Genomic DNA, 17,660 nt, shown 5'->3' on the forward strand with positions numbered 1-17,660 from the left:
GCTTAGGCCTTTACCCTGCCTCTGAACACCTAGAGCGAAAAGAGGCATTTTTAGAGGAGGGGAAGGGTGGGAGGTGGGCCGACCTAGACTTAGTCGTACTGCTAGTATAACCAAAAGTCTAGAGAGATTGCCCAGTCAGAACTTATAAGTTTTGATTAGACAAAGTCAAAATAGGTATAAGTTCCAAATAGGGGCCGCTGAACTGATCGCGGCTGCCACGATCAGCTCAGCAGCCCTAGTAACCTGCCTTCCTCCCACCGCAACAATCGTGGCAGAAGAGATGCCTAATCTCTCCTGCTGCGATAGCGATCCCACCCTGAACGGTCGCGAACTGGCAGGAGGGATCCCAAGCCCTCCTACCGACACCCTCGAACCCCTGACAATACCAGCAGGAGGGAACCCAGGCCCTCCTGCTGAAGATGCAGCCCCCGACCCCCCTCCCACCCCGACAACACCAGCAGGAGGGATCCCAGGCCCTCTTGTTGAAGACGAACCCCCCTGCGAACACCCCGAACACCCCCCAAAATACTGGCAGGAGGGAGCCCAGGCCTTCCTACCAAAGACGGCCCCCACCCTGTGACCCCCCTCCCCCGCTGGGAGGAGTATGGGGTGCTGTCTTTGGCAGGAAGGCCTGGGATCCCTCCTGTCGGTTTCTGCGGGGGGGAGGGGGGAATCATGATCGCAGCAGGCATCTCCTGCCGTGATCATTGCGGGGAGGGGGGATTCTGTAACTGCTGTTGTTTTTGACAGACGCCAGTTATAGAATCCAGTTTTTAGGTGAAGGACTGGCTCCTCCTTTGCCTTAAATGTCTTGTTTTGGGCGTTTGGGACTTGGGCGATTTTTAGTTTGGGAATGTGTTTTAAGGTTAGACGTAGTGGTGGTCTGGGCGATTAAACTGCTGAACGTAGAGGTAGGCAATTCTCAAAAAAAACCCTCATTTTTGACGGGTTTTTTTTAGAATGGATATTTTCTTGCTGCTACTTTCAGCATTTAGGGGCTTAGGCCAAAAGGGGACTTAGACTTTTTTTTTTAATTATGCCCCTCCATGTGTAAATAATTTTCTATGCTGTTTGTCTATAGTGCATCTAAACCTCAAGGGTGCATGTTGGAGGCATGTGCTGGGGTTTTAGCTTATGATTTAGACTTTTCTGTGCAATAATGGAACATTGTACAAAATTGTCCAAAGCAAAAATTGGAATTTTGAGGCTAGACTTATTTCGGTAATGAATAAATGCCAAAAAGGTGCGCAAACTTACCAGAAGACCACTGGAGGGATTAAGGCACAACCCCACCTTACTCTCCCAGTGGTCACTAACCCCACTCCTGAATGTGCAAAAGAAACAGTACATACCAAGCTGTATGACAGCTTCAGATGTTATGGCCAGTCCTATTAAAGCAGCAAGCAGGTTCCTGGAGTAGCCTAGTAGTTGGTGAAGTGGATTATAGAGAAGTGGACCCATATCCATATCCCACTCTAACTAGTATACTTGTAGTGGAACACGTGAGCCCTTCAAAACTTACTGTATCTACACACAGTATAGGTGACATCTGCAAGCATAAAGGTTTGGTGTTCAGTTTGGTACAGTAGGTTTTGGGTGGGTTTTGGAGAGTTCACCATACAATAAAAAAGGGGGTTATACTGAGATGTGTACCTGGAACTTTTTATGTGAAGTTCACTCCAGCGCCCCCTAGGAAGCCCCACTGCTCTGCTGGGATGTCAGTGTGGCCAGTCTACTAAGAATGTTGGCTCCTCCTACATTCCAATGGCTTGTTTGTATGCATTTTTCTTTTGGACTTTTTTCTCAAAAATTGGATTGCTCTAAGTCTAATAGATGATGGCATTGTCATCTCGAAGCAGGGACTTTAGATCATTTATTGTTCTATTGTCCATTTATTTTGGCTTTTTGGAAATCGATTTGGGGGCCAAATAAATTGCTTGTTAGAGAATCATGTGGCATTATCGTAAGACACAGTTTTATTTGGCATGTCTATGAGAGCTAAGAGCCAAATATCTTCCAAAAATAATAAACTTTTACTGATTCTAACAGGAGTTGCCATTCAACAAATAACATATAATTGGAAAGATTGGAAAAGATTGAATTATAGTTTTTGGTGGAGTTCAGTGTATAAAATGGAAAGAGCGTCAGCTGTTCAAAAAGGATATTTTAATAAGTTTAAGGATGTGTGGGGGCCATTGATAAATTATTGTAAAGAATAGTTATCATTTTTCCCTGACTTTATATAAATGAAAGATTTGGGAGGGGGGGTTGACTTTTTATTAATGGTTATGAAGAGAATGAATGATTTTATTATATTGTATATATTAAAATATATTAGAATGGTGGGTGGGAAGGGGATACATTTTATTTTGGGAAAATACTGTGGTATTTCAAGTGATGTATTAAGTTAATCTGTTATTATTTTCTGTACACTTGATGTAAATATAAAATGAATAAAGAATATTAAAAAAGATAGGTATACTGAGCACAAAAACATCTAAGAAATGACTATTTTCGAAATAAAAAGATAGACATTTTCCTGTTTTGAAAGTGGTCATGTCCACTACTGTATTTCCGCAAAACATCCAAAATTGGATTTAGACGTCATATTGAAAATGCCCTCCCCATTAAAATATATACAGTCAATATATGCTACACATTTTACTTAAACTACCTTGTAAAAGACTTCATCATGCAGAGTGGAGGAAGCTTTCAGCGTAGTCTTTGTAAAGGCAAACCCTTTGATGATACCTAGAACAATCATTACCACTATGGTCATCCCATATACTAACTGGTAAAAATTCAGTTTGGGATCATCTGTAATGCTTCCAGGATTACAAGTCGGAGTTGTATCATTCATCTCACGAGTGCAGTTTATCTTTAAAAACAGAATATAATATTGAACATACAGCAAACTCCCATATTGGATTTCAAAGGCATACACTGAAGAGCAGAAAACAGATCATTGCCTGATATAAAAACAACTTCAAATGCATTTTCAGTCTACTGAATGAAGAAAATGCAACTAATAATAGGGTTACCAGACATCCAGGAAAACCCGGACATATTCTCTTTTTAGAGGACTGTCTGGGTGCCCCGATGAACTTTCCAAAACCTGGTAATTTGTCTGGGTTTTGGAAAGCCCTGACCTCCGGCCGTGTCTGGAGGGCCTCTGAGCAACAGCGGATGATGTCACATGCATCCGCGTATGCCCTGAGGCCCTCCAGGCAAGGCATATAGGTCAGAGAAGAAAGCCGAGGTTTGTGGGGGCAGGGCTTGAGGTGGAACAAATTGGGGCCACATGTCCAGGTTTCTATGTCGGTAACCCTAACTAATAAAGCAACAGAATGTCAATTTTTAGCCATGGCTGGCTGCCAAACCTAGCTGCCCAATATGGAATGCCTACGTTCATAAAATATTCAGCTGATCCTAGGCAATCAGGATTGCAGCAGAGAATGTTCCTAAACTTAACCAGCCAAAATTGCATTGCTTTAACTTAAGCCTGTTGTTCCAATGCCTGATACCTTTTGTACAATCTGATTTTAATGGCACCAATCTGTCCACCTAGCTCTCAAAGTTAGTCAGGTAAATTGTTTGAAAATTGATCAGTATATGAATAAAACATCTGAATGCAATACATAGAAGATGCGTTGTTGGCTACTGATCATCGCTTGAGTAGCAGACACTAACCCCCATAGCACATGGGATGGTACAGAGCTATACATCAAATGGTAGACGAAAGCTTTCTTTTGTTGTGAATATACCTTTTGCTACATCTTCCTCATAATGACATTTCACGGGCTTGATTCTATTTCCACTTTTATTTAACATCTTTCTGAGTCCGCTAGTAATGTTAATACAAGGTTTTGAGGTTAGTTCGTGTTACTATGCCGATGATATTGTGTTGGTTTATTATAAGATCTCTGATACTCCAGATCTCTCATCCTTTTAAGCCTGCCTAATATGGCTACCACTTTTCTTTAATTGAATCATCTATTGCCTAATCCAGACAAATCTATAGCCTGACAGATTACAGGCCTTATCTCTAGATCCAACTTGGTATCTACAATTTCTAGGCTACCAATTCAAGTGGTGGAATCATTTAGGTTCTCAGGAGTGGTTATAGATTCCCTACTCTCTTCTACCCAACAGGTTTCTAAGGTTATGAAATCAGAATTCTAAATTTTGCACAAATGGATAGTCAGGAAATATTTTTATGATGCTACACTTCAAACTCTATTCCATTTCACACCTAGATTCCTATCATGTTATCTATGCAGGAATATCTGTCTAATTTTTAAAACTTATAGACTACAAAACGGAGCTGTTTGTCTTTACTGTCAAGCAAAAAGATGAGGTCATGTCTCTTTGCTGCTTGTTCATCTTTGGTAGGCTTTTACAAAGCTGTGTCATCAAGAGGTGCATGCTATATGCTGAACCGCCCATAGGAGCAGAATGGGCAGCTTGGCAAAGCTTTGTAAGAAGGTCCATTTATTTGTTGTCCATTGAATCACAAGTCAAACTTAAAACTCCAATCTTAAATTTCAAGGCTCTGCATGATGGAGTTCCATATTACTTATCAACCTATACAGCTCCTCTCATGAGCAGCTGGGGGTGGCGGGGAAGTTTGAGACTTTGATTCCTTTGCAGACAGATCAGGTCTGCATACCATAGTCACTTCAGTCAGTCTGGTGTTACTAGAATCATAACATTCTGCAGGCTGAAAACAGACTATTTGCTCACAATTCTGAAAGATCATCCATAGTCTCAGCTATATAATCTACTCCAGACAGTAAAACTCTTACTGCTCATACTGAATTGTGGCACAACTTGGAGTGGCCAAAGCCTGGACGACAACGCAGCTGCTTTCAAACCTGAGGCCGTGACCTGAAAGAGTTTTTATGAACAAAATCCAGCATGTAGACCTGGGCATCTTTAATACCATGCTGCCTGCACTGGGAAGGGAGGTATACTTTATAAAATGCATCATCAGTGGATCCACTTTCAGGAGGTCAAGGAGCTGATTAAATTCCACATCATTGGTTAGAACTTTGCCAGGGCTTTGGCCACCTGAAGGAGCCCCTCCAGGACCTCCCAGTGGTCCATGAATATTTTGGTAATGTCTTAATGGCAGGGAAAACAGGAGGTCTGTGCCTTTGTGCTGCTCATAAGCAAGCACAAAGTAGCAGAGGACTTTGGATCCTCTATATTTAATTCCTGGAGGGATTCCATGATCACCTCCAAAAATGCTGAAGGGTTAGACAGCCTGCACACAGTTGGATCCTCCCTGAGATCAGGTGCCTCCACCAAATCAAACAACAACACCCCCCTCCCTCCGTTTTTTACACAGCTGAAATCCATGCATCATAGTGCATTTTTATTCATACTCCAGTTTTATGAACCTAGGTTGTGAAGATCTACACACAAGTTCCTCAGAATGCCACACCGTATATTCGTGTGGAAGCCGTCCTCATAGGGGATTGAGGCAGACCCAGTTCCAAAAGCTAAGTAACTGCCATTGCAGCAATACTTAATAATGAAAATTATAACTTATTTAAGCACTTGCACTTTATAAATTATTATGAAATATCATGAAATAATATAAATACACACTATAATGTTCCTATGAGGACGGCTACCACACAAATATATGGTGTGGCATTCTGAGGAACTTGCGTGTAGATCTTCACAACCTAGGTGGCTAATTTAGGTCTGCTGTTATCTCAGATTTGTTATATTTGTGCACTATTAAGATTTCCAGTTTTATGAAAACATCTCCCATTGTCTCTTCATTCTGAATCATCCTTCAAAATGTTTAGAACTCTACTGAAAACTCAATTTTAACTTAAGGCCTCTTCTACTATACCGCACTAGTGAGTTTCGCGCAGAGAGCTGCACTGGATGGCCCACGCTGCTCCTAATGCTCATAGGAACCCAATGAGCTTCGGGAGCAGTGCCGGCCATTCAGCGCGGCTCTCCGCGCTAAAACTGCTAGCGCAGTTTAGTAGGAGGGGGTTAGTTTTTGGCAAACAATCTGAGCATTGGATAATAGGGGGCAAGATTTCATGGGGAGTTATGGCAGGAGGGAGTGGGCATCCCTCCTGCTGGTGATCTTCAGGGGTGGGGGGTTTCCAACAGGAGGGACTGAGCATCAAGTTTCAAGTTTATTAAAATTTGTTATACTGCCTATAGCAGGGATCTCAAAGTCCCTCCTTAAAGGCCGCAATCCAGTCGGGTTTTCAGGATTTTCCCAATGAATATGCATTGAAAGCAGTGCATGCACATAGATCTCATGCATATTCATTGGGGAAATCCTGAAAACCTGACTGGATTGCGGCCCTCAAGGAAGGACTTTGAGACCCCCTGGCCTATAGTAACTTCTAGGCGGTGTACAATAGTAAAATTATAAAATATAGAAGACAAATATTAATACTTTCAGATTGGACACAGACAAAACAAATGTTAGCATCCCTCCTGCCACTGATCTTTAGGGGGGGGGGATTTTCCAGCAGAAGGAACTGGGCATCCCTGCTGCTGTTGATCTTCGGGGGTGGGGAGGTTTCTGGCAGGAGAGACTGGGCATCCATCCTGCCGGTGATCTTCGGGCGATGGCGACAGGAGGAATTGGGCACTTAGACATTCCGGGGGGGGGGGGCTTTAGGGTTCCAGCAGGAGGGACTGGGCATCCCTCCTGCCAGCTGACTTCACGGCTGGGGGTTTCCTGCTGCGGCCACTGAGCTGATCGCGGCATGGAGATTCCCTTGCCACGATCAGCTCAGTGGCAATGCGATTCTCTAACCGGCGCCTGTGACATGGATGTCGGTTAGAGAATTGGGGTGGTTAGGAAGGGTTAGGTGTCTGTTTAGGCAGCTGCTGAGACTGGGCATCCTATCCAGAATCCGGTCCTTAGTGTATAGTTAGCACGCACACATTTGGCAGTTTGATGCAGGATGCCTGGGTGCATCCCAGTGTATGCTATTTCTCTCTCGAAATCGTGTACTCTTGTGACATGCGAATTATTCATGAATGATGAGGAATTAAAATAATCATAAGATAAAGTGCATTACCATATCTACAAGATAGGTATCTCTTGTCACAAGATTATTGTAATTCTTACATTTCAGACTTACCCCTGAGCTTTGTTCCAGCCAATAACTCAACCACCAATTGCTGAAGACAGAGCTCCCAATTACCAGTATAAAGAGAAGGATGATAAAAATGGATAATATATAGCCTACAAAAAATAAAAATAAAAAATAGCAAGATTGTACTTCAGTGATATAGCACCAGCGATGGGTATATGACTTATGCAATATCCAAGTTTTACAGCAGAGGATTGGAAACATTTATGGACCGAGCATAGGTAGGGAAGTGGATTGAGCCACTGTAAAAAAAAAAAGAAAAGTAGGTGCCTTATGAGACTGGGAGACTTGACATCCCAATGGCAGATGATGTTTAATGTGAGTAAGTGCAAAGTGATGCATGTGGGGAAAGAGGAATCCAAATTATAGCTACGTAATGGAAGGTTCCACATTAGGAGTCAACACCCAGGAAAAGGATCTAGAAGCTATAGGTGCTTGTCAATCACTCAGTTATAAAACTGTCCCTAAATGTAGAATATAGGTGGTCCTGCTCTTGGTGTATTATTTTCAGCATGAAGTCAACCTTTGACAAAGTGATTACATAATAGTACATCAGCGTCTTTATTTGCTCAAAAAGGATATTTCATACCTCCAGACGCTTTAATATAATTGTGATAAGTTCTCAGTGCTATAGAACCCTCCTGCTTTTCTTCTTTTGAAATAAGTTGATTTTCAGATGCTGGAAATGAAAGTGAAATGATTTTAGATAGCGCTGATACTAAAAAAAAAAAAGATGAGCATCTAAATTTAGGAAGCTAAGGGGTGTTAAGCAGCTAGCACAGATTTTACCACGCATTCGATGTTAGTGCAAACCCATGTTAATATCTATCGTAAGTTGGCAAAAATTCACACACTAGATGCTTAATGACAGTTATGGGGCATGAGAGGGGTGGAGCAGAGGCATGGCTATCGATGACAGATAGTGTATAGGTAGGCGTCACGTGCTAACTGTCAAGACTTCTTTTTTTTTTTTAAGATTCTTTATTCATTTTTAAAACTTCAGTTGTGCACAAAAGATGATGCAGTTACATAAAATATTATCATTACAGCAAAATATACTTAATAGAATAAAAACAAGACTTATTTTCTCCCACCCACTTCCCATTAACCAACATCTCATAAAAATATTTGTCATCAACCCTTCTATACTTCTTAACAAATGCCAAATATACCCCCCTCCCCGGATGTGCATGTTTTCCTCAGTTTTACAAATAAATCAATCTTTACAATATTTAGTTAATGGTTCCCAAACTTCCATAATTTTTTTATAATATTTATTTATTTATTTTATTTATTTATTTATTTAGATTTTTATCCCGTCCTCCCAATAGCTCAGAACGGTTTACAAATGAACATACACAGTGGGGAGTAACTAGACATATAAGTAGTACAACAGGTTTAGTGATTGGATTTATAGTTTTTGGAGAGAATTAAATATAGGGAGAGTAAGCAGAAAGAGAGAGGGGGGAAATACAGTAGTTTAGTTTAAGGAAAGTTAAAGCGTTTAGGTACTATTTGTTAGTGGATAGAGTAAGAGAGGGTCATACTGGAATTTCGGGGAGGTGATAGGAGAGTGGAGGGTGGGGCCTAAGGGGGGGAGAAGACAGAGGAGATCTTTATTTGAAGAGGAGGGTCTTTACCGATTTACGGAATGCTAATAATGAGTTCTGTTGTCTAAGTTGGGGGGGGGGGGAGTTGGTTCCAGAGGTGTGGAATGAAGTGGCTGTAGGATCGTTTGTGGGCAGTTTCTGTGAGCAGGGATCTTCCGGGGGGGGGGTGCATAGGCGTATCTCTGACTTTGAGCGGAGGGTGCGAGTGGGGTTGTAGATGGGAAGCTTGGATTTTATGTAGGAGGGGGTGGTGGAGTAGATTCTCTTGTGAGCAATTGCCAGGGCTTTGAAAGTACAGCGTTGGCTAATTGGGAGCCAGTGTTCAGCATGGAGTGCCGGGGAGATGGGATCGTGGTAGTTGAGGTTGTGTAGGAGGCGGATGGCTGCATTTTGGACCCGTTGGAGGCGTTTGATATTATTTTTGGTTAGTCCATTAAATAGGGAGTTACAATAATCCATTCTGGAGAGGACATATGCGTATAGGAGTTGGGCGAGGTCTGGTGTGGAGATGTAGGGTTTGATCCTTTTCAGTTGGCGAAGGTAGTAGAAGGAGGTGGAGACTACTTGGGATATGTGGTTAGATAGGGATAGGTGTCCGTCTAGGGTTACTCCCAGGCTGCGAACATGATCTGCTGCCGTTAGTAGAGTGGAATCCCATGTTAGTGTAGGTCGTAGGTATTTGGTGTTTTTGTTTCTGATCCATAGGAGTTCGGTTTTGGAGGCGTTAAGTTGAAGCTTGTTGTTTGACATCCAAGTTTTCATGTCAGTGAGGCAGAGTTCGAGGTTAGCAATTTGGGATGGCCGGTTTTCGCCTAAGGGGAGGAGCAGCTGGATGTCATCTGCATAAGAGTGGATTTTGATTTTATATTTTTGCGCTATTTCGATGACGGGTTTGATGTAGAGGTTGAATAGGAGGGGGGATAGAAGGGCGCCTTGAGGAACGCCATATTTGATAGGCTTAGGGTTAGATTTATGTGTCCCTAGTAGGACAGTTTGGGTCCTTTGGTGAAGGAAGGAGGTGATCCATTGGAGGGCTGTGTCTTTGATTCCGAGGTCGTGGAGTCTAGATGTGAGTAGGTGGTGGTCAACTGTGTCGAAGGCAGCGCTAAGGTCAAGTAGGACTAGTAGGGCGTCATTGCCTTTGTCGAGTATTGACCAGCTGTCGTCAATGATATCAAGGAGTACTGATTCTGTGCTGTGGCCCTTACGGAAGCCGGATTGGGCTGGGGATAGGGCAGCTTGTTCTTCAATGAAAGGGTGTAGGCGGTGGAGCACAATATCCCTTCTGAATGGCCATAAACTTTTCCATTTTAAAGATATAACATAGGGATTCCCACCAGAATGAATAATTTAATCTGTCCCAATTTTTCCAATTCTTTAAGATAAGCTGCATGGCAACTCCTGTCATTATAAACAAAAGTTTATTATTTTTTTGCCGAAATTTGACTTTTTGCCCTCATAGATGTTCCAAATAAAATGGTATCATATGATAATGCCACTGGATTTTCTAATAAATTATTAACCTGTCATGACTTCTAATAACACAGCCTGTACATACTGCCACCTCATAAGGAGGCGTTAAGTGCAGCTGCGTTACCCACAGTCCAATAGCTTGGCCAAAGTCCTAACAAAAAAGTTTACCAACTCACCACCACCACCATCATATCTCCGACATTAATTACTGTACCCTGATGTACCCCAGTCCAATTTTCTGACACCCCCCCCCCTGCAACCCCCTCAATTTCACTCCTCAACCTCTAGCTTCCCAATCAGTAAATGCAGTAAGCCCTTTCATTGACAGTAGTTTGGTGGAGAAGCATACTTCTCATCTCCTGTTTGTCTTGTTACATAAGGAGATCTACCTTAAATGGAAATAGAGTGGGCATGCTCCTGCTCCAAACCATTGTATCACCAATGGTCTCTTTATATAGAAGGCTGACCCCTAGCGCTAGTAACATAAGACTTTCACTAGAGGCCTTCTCTGCCACTGCTGCTTTCCCAAACTAGCAGCAGTGGTAGTAGACTTAAATGTAGCCATTGTGGGACTTTCAGGCAGACTTGTGGAGGTGAGGGGGAAGGATACTAGGTGGAATTGGGGTGGTGGGAGAAAGAAAGGAGCAAGATACTGCATGGAAGAGTGGTGGAAGGAGAGGGAAGTAGGGTGGGGGAGGGAGGGAGGGAGGGAGAGGAGAGAGAGAGAGAGAGAGAAGGGGCAAGATACTGGTTGGAAATGAGGTGGAGAGAGAAAGTGGCAGATGCTGGATGGAAGTGGGGTGAAGGGAAAGAGAAAGGGCAGATGCTGATGGAAGTGGGGTGGAGGGTGCAAGAGAATAGGGTAGGATATTGGATGGAACTAGGGTGGAGGATAGAGAGGGTGGAAATGGGGTGGAGGAAGAAAGAGAGAGCAGATGCTGATGGAAATGGGGTGGATGGAGAGAGAGGAGGCATGCATTGGATGTTAGTGAGGAGGGCAGCAGACACTGAATGGAAGTGGGGAGAGGAGAGAGAGGGGAGCAGGTGCTGAATGGAATTGGAGAGCTAGGGGGGCAGACACTGGATGTGTCAGCTGGGCTGAGCAGAATGACTGCTTTTCGGAAACACTGAAAAGCTGTTATTCTGCTCAGTACAGCTGATACAATTTTTATGGTTTAGATTTATTTATTATACCTTTACCTCAAGCATTACAGTTGCAAGGCTGAGAATATTTGTGGCATATATTTTTCTCTATTAAAATACAGACTCCTGAGGCAGGCCATACGGCCAAAACACATACTTGTCGAGTCTTGATTAAAATAAAGGAATTGAGCATCACAGGTCACCTTTTCTATCTTTCTAGTGCTTCTACCATGGTAAGGTAGGATCTCCTGTTTGGGTGCAACATGTGGCCAGAGGGAGTAGGCATTTCTCTGGCCAGCCATCGTAAACAAGGCAAGGGGAGGGGGAGGGGGGTTGTCGAAGGCATGGGGGTGGCAAGAGGTATTGCATGGTGGCTGGAGGGAGTGGGCATCTCTCCCACTGCTGGGGGGTGGCAGTGGGTCGCTGCCTGGTAGCAGGAAGGAGTGGGCATCTCTCTTGTTCCCAGGGGGGTATCGGGGACGTGGACATCTCTCCTGCTGTCGGGGGGGGGGGGGGGGTGTCAGGGGGTGTTGCTTGTTGGCGGGAGGGAGTGAGCATCTATCCCGCTGCCGGGAGAAAGGGGTTGCTTGACTTCAGTGACGGGAGGGAGTAAGCATCCCTCCTGCTGATCTTCTATTTGGAAGGGGTTTTTTGGGCATTTATTCTGCACATGTGCCGATTGCTATCACCAGTGATGGGAACATGCACATTTAGTGAACCTTCGCTGCTCTCCGCCAACCTCATTTACATACGCGTGTTTTGGAGAATGACTTCCCTTTTTGAAATTGCTTCAATAAGGGCTGCGCTAGCAGCCCATTGGTTTTTAACGTGAAGTTTTGAGAATCCAGCCCTAAGGGGGGAATTCATCAATTGGTACTAAGCTATTTAGTGTGTGCCCATTATATTCCTATGGGTGTCTTAGCATTTAGTGCTTTCTAACAGTTAGCACATGCTAAATCGCATAGCACCGGTTGATGAAACCTACCTAAATCCCTTAAATATTGTCTTCAACATACATAAAAAATTCAAAGAAAAATATTTTTTACATCAGCGAAATCATGGAATGTTTCTTTTTTTTTCAGTTCAAACATTTTATTGAGTTTATAATAAAGCAAAAAGCATACAACAAAAGATCAAAGGATGCATTATGCATCCTACTTTTCTAACTTTTATGAAGCATTGCCCCAATCAAGTAGGTAATTCTGTCTAGGCAAGATTGACATCGTAATAAATATGTATAAAGCTATAGTTTTTGTTTCTCAAAGTGCTAATGAGCTATCCCATAATATACTGTACCTCTCCCATTCGTCTCTTTCTTTTTCTTCTCAGAATCCTCAGGGTATTGCTCATCTGACATGCCAAAAACTGAAATTGCATGACAACATTAGTGATCCAAACTTGGACAGCTGTATATTGAAATCTGTATCAAATGTGATTAACATCAACAAAAATAACCATGCTTTACCTGGGCTCTCAAGGCCTGTTTTAGAGCTTCCTAATGTGGAATAGTTATCAAGAATGTCCATAGAGGCTGTGATGGGTTTGTCTGCATCATCCATTATATCCTGTAAATATGATAAAATAATTTTAGGAATATACAGAAAACAACTTTAGGTGTGAGCATTTGCATCATGTCAAAGTCTTGTGTACAAGGTCATGCCTAAAATTGGCAGCTGCATGCATAAGTCATAGTATTCTATAACTTAAGTACACAACTGCATGACATGCCCCTGACCCCTCATGGGCATGAACCCTTTGTATTTGCATGTTATAGTATTTAGGTGCTAAGGGGTTGTTCTGCTCCCACATTCAGTGAGAGCAGTTTACTTGAGATATTCTATAGGCTCATGTCTAGTTTGTCTGTCTTGACTAAGCTCTTTTGAGCAGGGACTGGGTTCTAGCTACATATCTGGGACCTGGATTGGCTACTGTTGGAAACAGGATACTGGGCTTAATGGACCTTCGGTCTATCCCAATATGGCAATTCTTATGATGTACAGCGCTGCATATGTCTAGTAGCGCTATTGAAATGATTATTAGTATTAGTAGTAGTAGTAGTAGTAGTAGTATTTCTCTGTGACAGGTAGTACTGAATGCTGCAGGAACAAAAGTGCATGGGATATGCAGCTGAGTCTCTCTTCAGGTCCCAATGCAGACCAAGACTTCTCTGAAGTGGTGGGGTGTCTACTCTGAGATCTAGATCCTTAAATCCTTAACATGTCTCTATTCAGGTCCCAATGCAGACCGAGACTTCTCTGAAATGGTGGGGTGTCTACTCTGAGATCTAGATCTTTTAAACCTCTGCAAGAAATGCTGCCATTATATATGGACTGTTTGTAGCAATTTTGTGAAGTCTGAGATTGGATTCTGCTGACATTTTTATGCTCTTTTAGCAGATCAATTGCCTCTCCGGCTCTCGGCAAGGACTTCAGGCCATCATCTACATAAGTCTTTTTCGATGAAGCATCTGCCATCTGTGCCATACTCTCTTTCTCCTTCTTGGTCCATCCTTCTAAGCCCATATGTTGCCACTGCAGGTGATAAGACTATTGCCAAAGACACAAACATTTATTCTGCATTCCACAATTTCCTGACTGAGGTCATGGGTTATGATACTACAGGAATCTCAAGTAGTTTCTGTAGTCTGGATGCACCAGAAAGCAGTAGAACATTTGCGGGATGTCTACTGTTATGGTGACAGGTTCTTTCCTGAAGCAAATCAGGATTCCTAATAAGCTGTTGATCATGTCAGGTCCAGAAAGTAGCACATTGTTGAGGGAGGCTTCTTGGAATTGAACACTGGAGTCAAACACAATCCTGATCTGGCCTGGCTTTTATGGATGGTACTCACCAAAAATAGGTAAATACATGCATTCTTCATTATCTTTCGGTGGTGAAGCTGGTTCTGCATGGTAATTATCCAGCATATTCTGCATAAATGTTATGAAGTGATGTTTTGTCTCTGGGTTCTTTTGCAGGGTCTTCTGCAGTGAAGTGAGTCAAGAGAGAGACCTTGTTCCCATCATAGGAGTAACACTGTGGAACAAATTAACTGGACCACTGAGGGCCTTCTCTGATATCCAGAAATTTTTTAAAAATACTTAAAACTACACTATTCCTAGAAGAGTTTCAATAAAATGTATGTTGATGTCTGCTAGTTTTAAGATAAATGGTACTGTGAAGATTTATGAAATCTGGGTTTTAAGATGTAATTATTCATTTGTAATATAAGATATCTATATAAGTCTTGTTTGTTTTATTTTATGTATGTAACTTTTGTAATGCCACTTAGGAATAAGTGGTTGATAAATATTTTAAATAAATAAATAAGTCATGTTCTGGGTGGCCACAAGGGTAGAGGAGCCATCCAACTGTTGCACTCATCTTTGAAGAATTCCTGGTCCATGATTCTAAGGAACTCTCTATCCTCAACTGAAAGAGTTGATTTGTCATCATCCTTGGTGACTTGGAACACAGTTTTGCCCAGATGATCTTTGGGAGTTTGTTATTGAAGTGTTCTGATAGGTGATTGAGCTAGATTCTGGTTCTTCCCAGCTAGAAACATTTTTTACTTGTAGATGGTTCTGACAAGCTTAAACATGCTGGTGCACCCATTGGCCAAGATGCAAGTCTTGTACACATCTACATTTGGTCTCCTCAGTCCATTGAGGCAAATATCACTTACTATCACTCATCCCAGGGTGAGTTGGTAGGCATATGGAGCATCAGCTGAACCTGATCTTGATCCAAGAACTCTGACCAGGGCTGGTATATTTCTTCCTAGTAGGAGAATGATCTTGGCCTATGGAGCTACTGGCTACAGATGCTTTGCTATTGGTTGCAAATGAGAGTGATGTTACACAACCTCAGGTGTAGGAATTTCTTCCCTGATATCTGGTATTTGATTGCACTCAATTAGAATTGGTAGATTTCTCTTGATGCTACCAACCATTGCTTCTATCATGTAACCACTCACTTTTCTCCCCATCTTCCTTGTCCTCCCTGAGCAGGTTCTGAGGTGGTAGGGGTAGTGGTTTCCCTGTATATTGAATGTCAAAGAGCTCTGTCCTTGCAATGGACTGGTTACTTTGTTCGTCAATGACAACATATATTTTCACAGCCTTTTCTGGTTGCTCTTTAGGATACGCCTTTGCCATACAAATCTTGGTGCATGACCTTCCACTTCCAGTTCAGAACACAGTAAACATGAAAAGTAAACCTTTTCTGTTATGGGCTGATAAGATGTTGAACTCGAAAGTAGGTTGATTTGTTCACTTTTTGGCTAGTTTTTGCTAGTTAAAAAAACAATTAATCAGTTATTCAAACTTTTTCCATAAACAAAGAATTGGAGATAATTATTTTTCAATAAAGCACACTGACTACATGTGTCTATGTTATGTAGCCAAAAATATCATAAGCATATTCCAGCACAAGGGGTAGGTGGAGTCTTAGAAAGTCCCTAGTATTAGCTGCTAATTAAGAAAATCATGGAAGTCTCCAGTGTGGAAAATCACTGTTGCCTGTTGTCATTGGGTTTGGCTGCTTGAATGGCAAGAGCCACCCTTTTATTTTCACTTCTTCAACTCAATCTCAGGGTGTGTTAGCTGTTCTATCTTTCTGACATATAACAAAAGCAAGTATTCGATCTCGTTCTTTCAGGGTGGCAGCACCACAGTGGTGGAATGCTCTTCCAGAATCAGTACGTGAAATTTTCACGTACGCAACTTGAAAGCCTATTTTTTAGGAAGGCTTTTCATCATATTTAAGCAGCAGATTGGATAAGATTGATGAAGTGCTGAAAGCTGAAGAAATTTTATGTATTATGGTTGGTGATATGATTTATGTAAGTTATGACATACTATAGTCTGTTATTTGTGTAACCCGCTTGGAACTTTGGACATGCGAGATATAAATGTTTTAAATAAAAAATAAATAAAGATATGTAGCAATTTCATTTCAAGTCATTTAAGTCCTCAGTTCACAAACTTTGGACTACCCTAACTCCAATTTCCATACTGTAACTCCTAGTACCATCTAAATCTTTTACAAAGAGGCAATGATCTGTCTAGCATCTTTAGTTTAATTAAATGTACTTCTAAGCCTGAGAAAGAACCAATAATATACCTTAAATTGATCCATGTGAATGCTTTGAATAAGTTGAGCATATCGTCCATTGTCTTTCATTAGCTTTGTGTGTGTTCCCTTTTCAATTATCGCTCCATCCTCCAACAGAACCACCTTATCGCAAAACTCTAAATACTGTGGAAATCAACAAAAGGCAAGACGGACGTCGCATGTTACTAAATGCAATATATATTACATGCAGCGAAACATTGCGGAATTTTGTCACAGGATGCCTAACTCTGCAGCAGGCGTGCACAAATTACTCAGCTTAATTTATGCACAAGCATGCATATTTTATGAAGTATGCACATTAGCCCCTTCCTGGCCACATCCCTGCTCAGATTGGTAAACCTCTATAAATGTCAATAGCATGTGCACGTGTTTACACATCTGGTGGGTAATTTTGTAGCAGGTCACCTAGGTAAGGGGGTAGGTAGGCAGTGATTTTTAAGTCTATTTTAAAAAGACACATACAGTAGGTGCAGATATGCCAGGTTATTCAGTTCCAGGCTGGAGATTTTTGGCCAGACTTGATGCATTATGGCACTTGCATTACTAATTTCAGTGGCAGGATTAGGTACTACAAATCCCCTCCTAATTAGGTTTAAAAGCTTATCTGCCATCATGTTTCTATGTATATTTGTACTAGCTACTATTACTATAGAAATTAATAGTAGTAGTATTTATGATTTCTATAGTACTACCAGATGCAAGCAGCACTGTACATTAAACACGCAAAACAGGGTCGCTGCTTGAAAGATCTTACAATCTAAGTTATTATATCTTACTCAAAAAAGCCGTATAGAAAATATTTTCATTTATTTAACAAATCTTCATACATAATCATTATACCACGATCTACAAATAATTCAAATATTCATTTAACATTATTTATAAATCTATATATATAAAATCGGAGGTAAGTATGTGTGTATGTATGTGTGTATGTACCGCGATCACGCAAAAACGGCTTGACCGATTTGAACGAAACTTGGTATGCAGATCCCTCACTACCTGGGATGATATGTTCTGGGGGTCTCGCGGCCCACCTGCACACGTGGGCAGAGCTACAAACATAAAATCAGATTTCACCCATTCATGTCAATGGAAAAAATGTAAAAAGCTGCCATTCTCACAGTAATTCAAAAACGGCTTGACCGATTTGAAC

General features: G+C 41.8%; 1 protein-coding gene across 7 annotated transcripts in view; it reads right to left on the reverse strand.

Annotated features, from left to right (window-relative positions):
• The window catches only part of LOC117359170 (multidrug resistance-associated protein 9-like), a 227,418-nt gene that overhangs the window by 67,431 nt on the left and 142,327 nt on the right, over window positions 1-17,660 (reverse strand). For 6 of the 7 annotated variants that reach the window (XM_033941465.1, XM_033941467.1, XM_033941464.1 and 3 more), the window contains 6 exons: window positions 16,493-16,627; window positions 12,834-12,933; window positions 12,665-12,733; window positions 7,732-7,821; window positions 7,131-7,234; window positions 2,675-2,878 (listed from right to left, as the gene is read on the reverse strand). In XM_033941465.1, the coding sequence (XP_033797356.1) occupies window positions 2,675-2,878; window positions 7,131-7,234; window positions 7,732-7,821; window positions 12,665-12,733; window positions 12,834-12,933; window positions 16,493-16,627 (702 nt within the window). The remainder of the gene's footprint in view (window positions 1-2,674; window positions 2,879-7,130; window positions 7,235-7,731; window positions 7,822-12,664; window positions 12,734-12,833; window positions 12,934-16,492; window positions 16,628-17,660) is intronic. The other variant, XM_033941468.1, reaches the window with a different exon arrangement.

This window comes from Geotrypetes seraphini, chromosome 4 (assembly GCF_902459505.1).
Source record: "Geotrypetes seraphini chromosome 4, aGeoSer1.1, whole genome shotgun sequence".
Taxonomy (NCBI): Eukaryota; Metazoa; Chordata; class Amphibia; order Gymnophiona; family Dermophiidae; genus Geotrypetes; species Geotrypetes seraphini.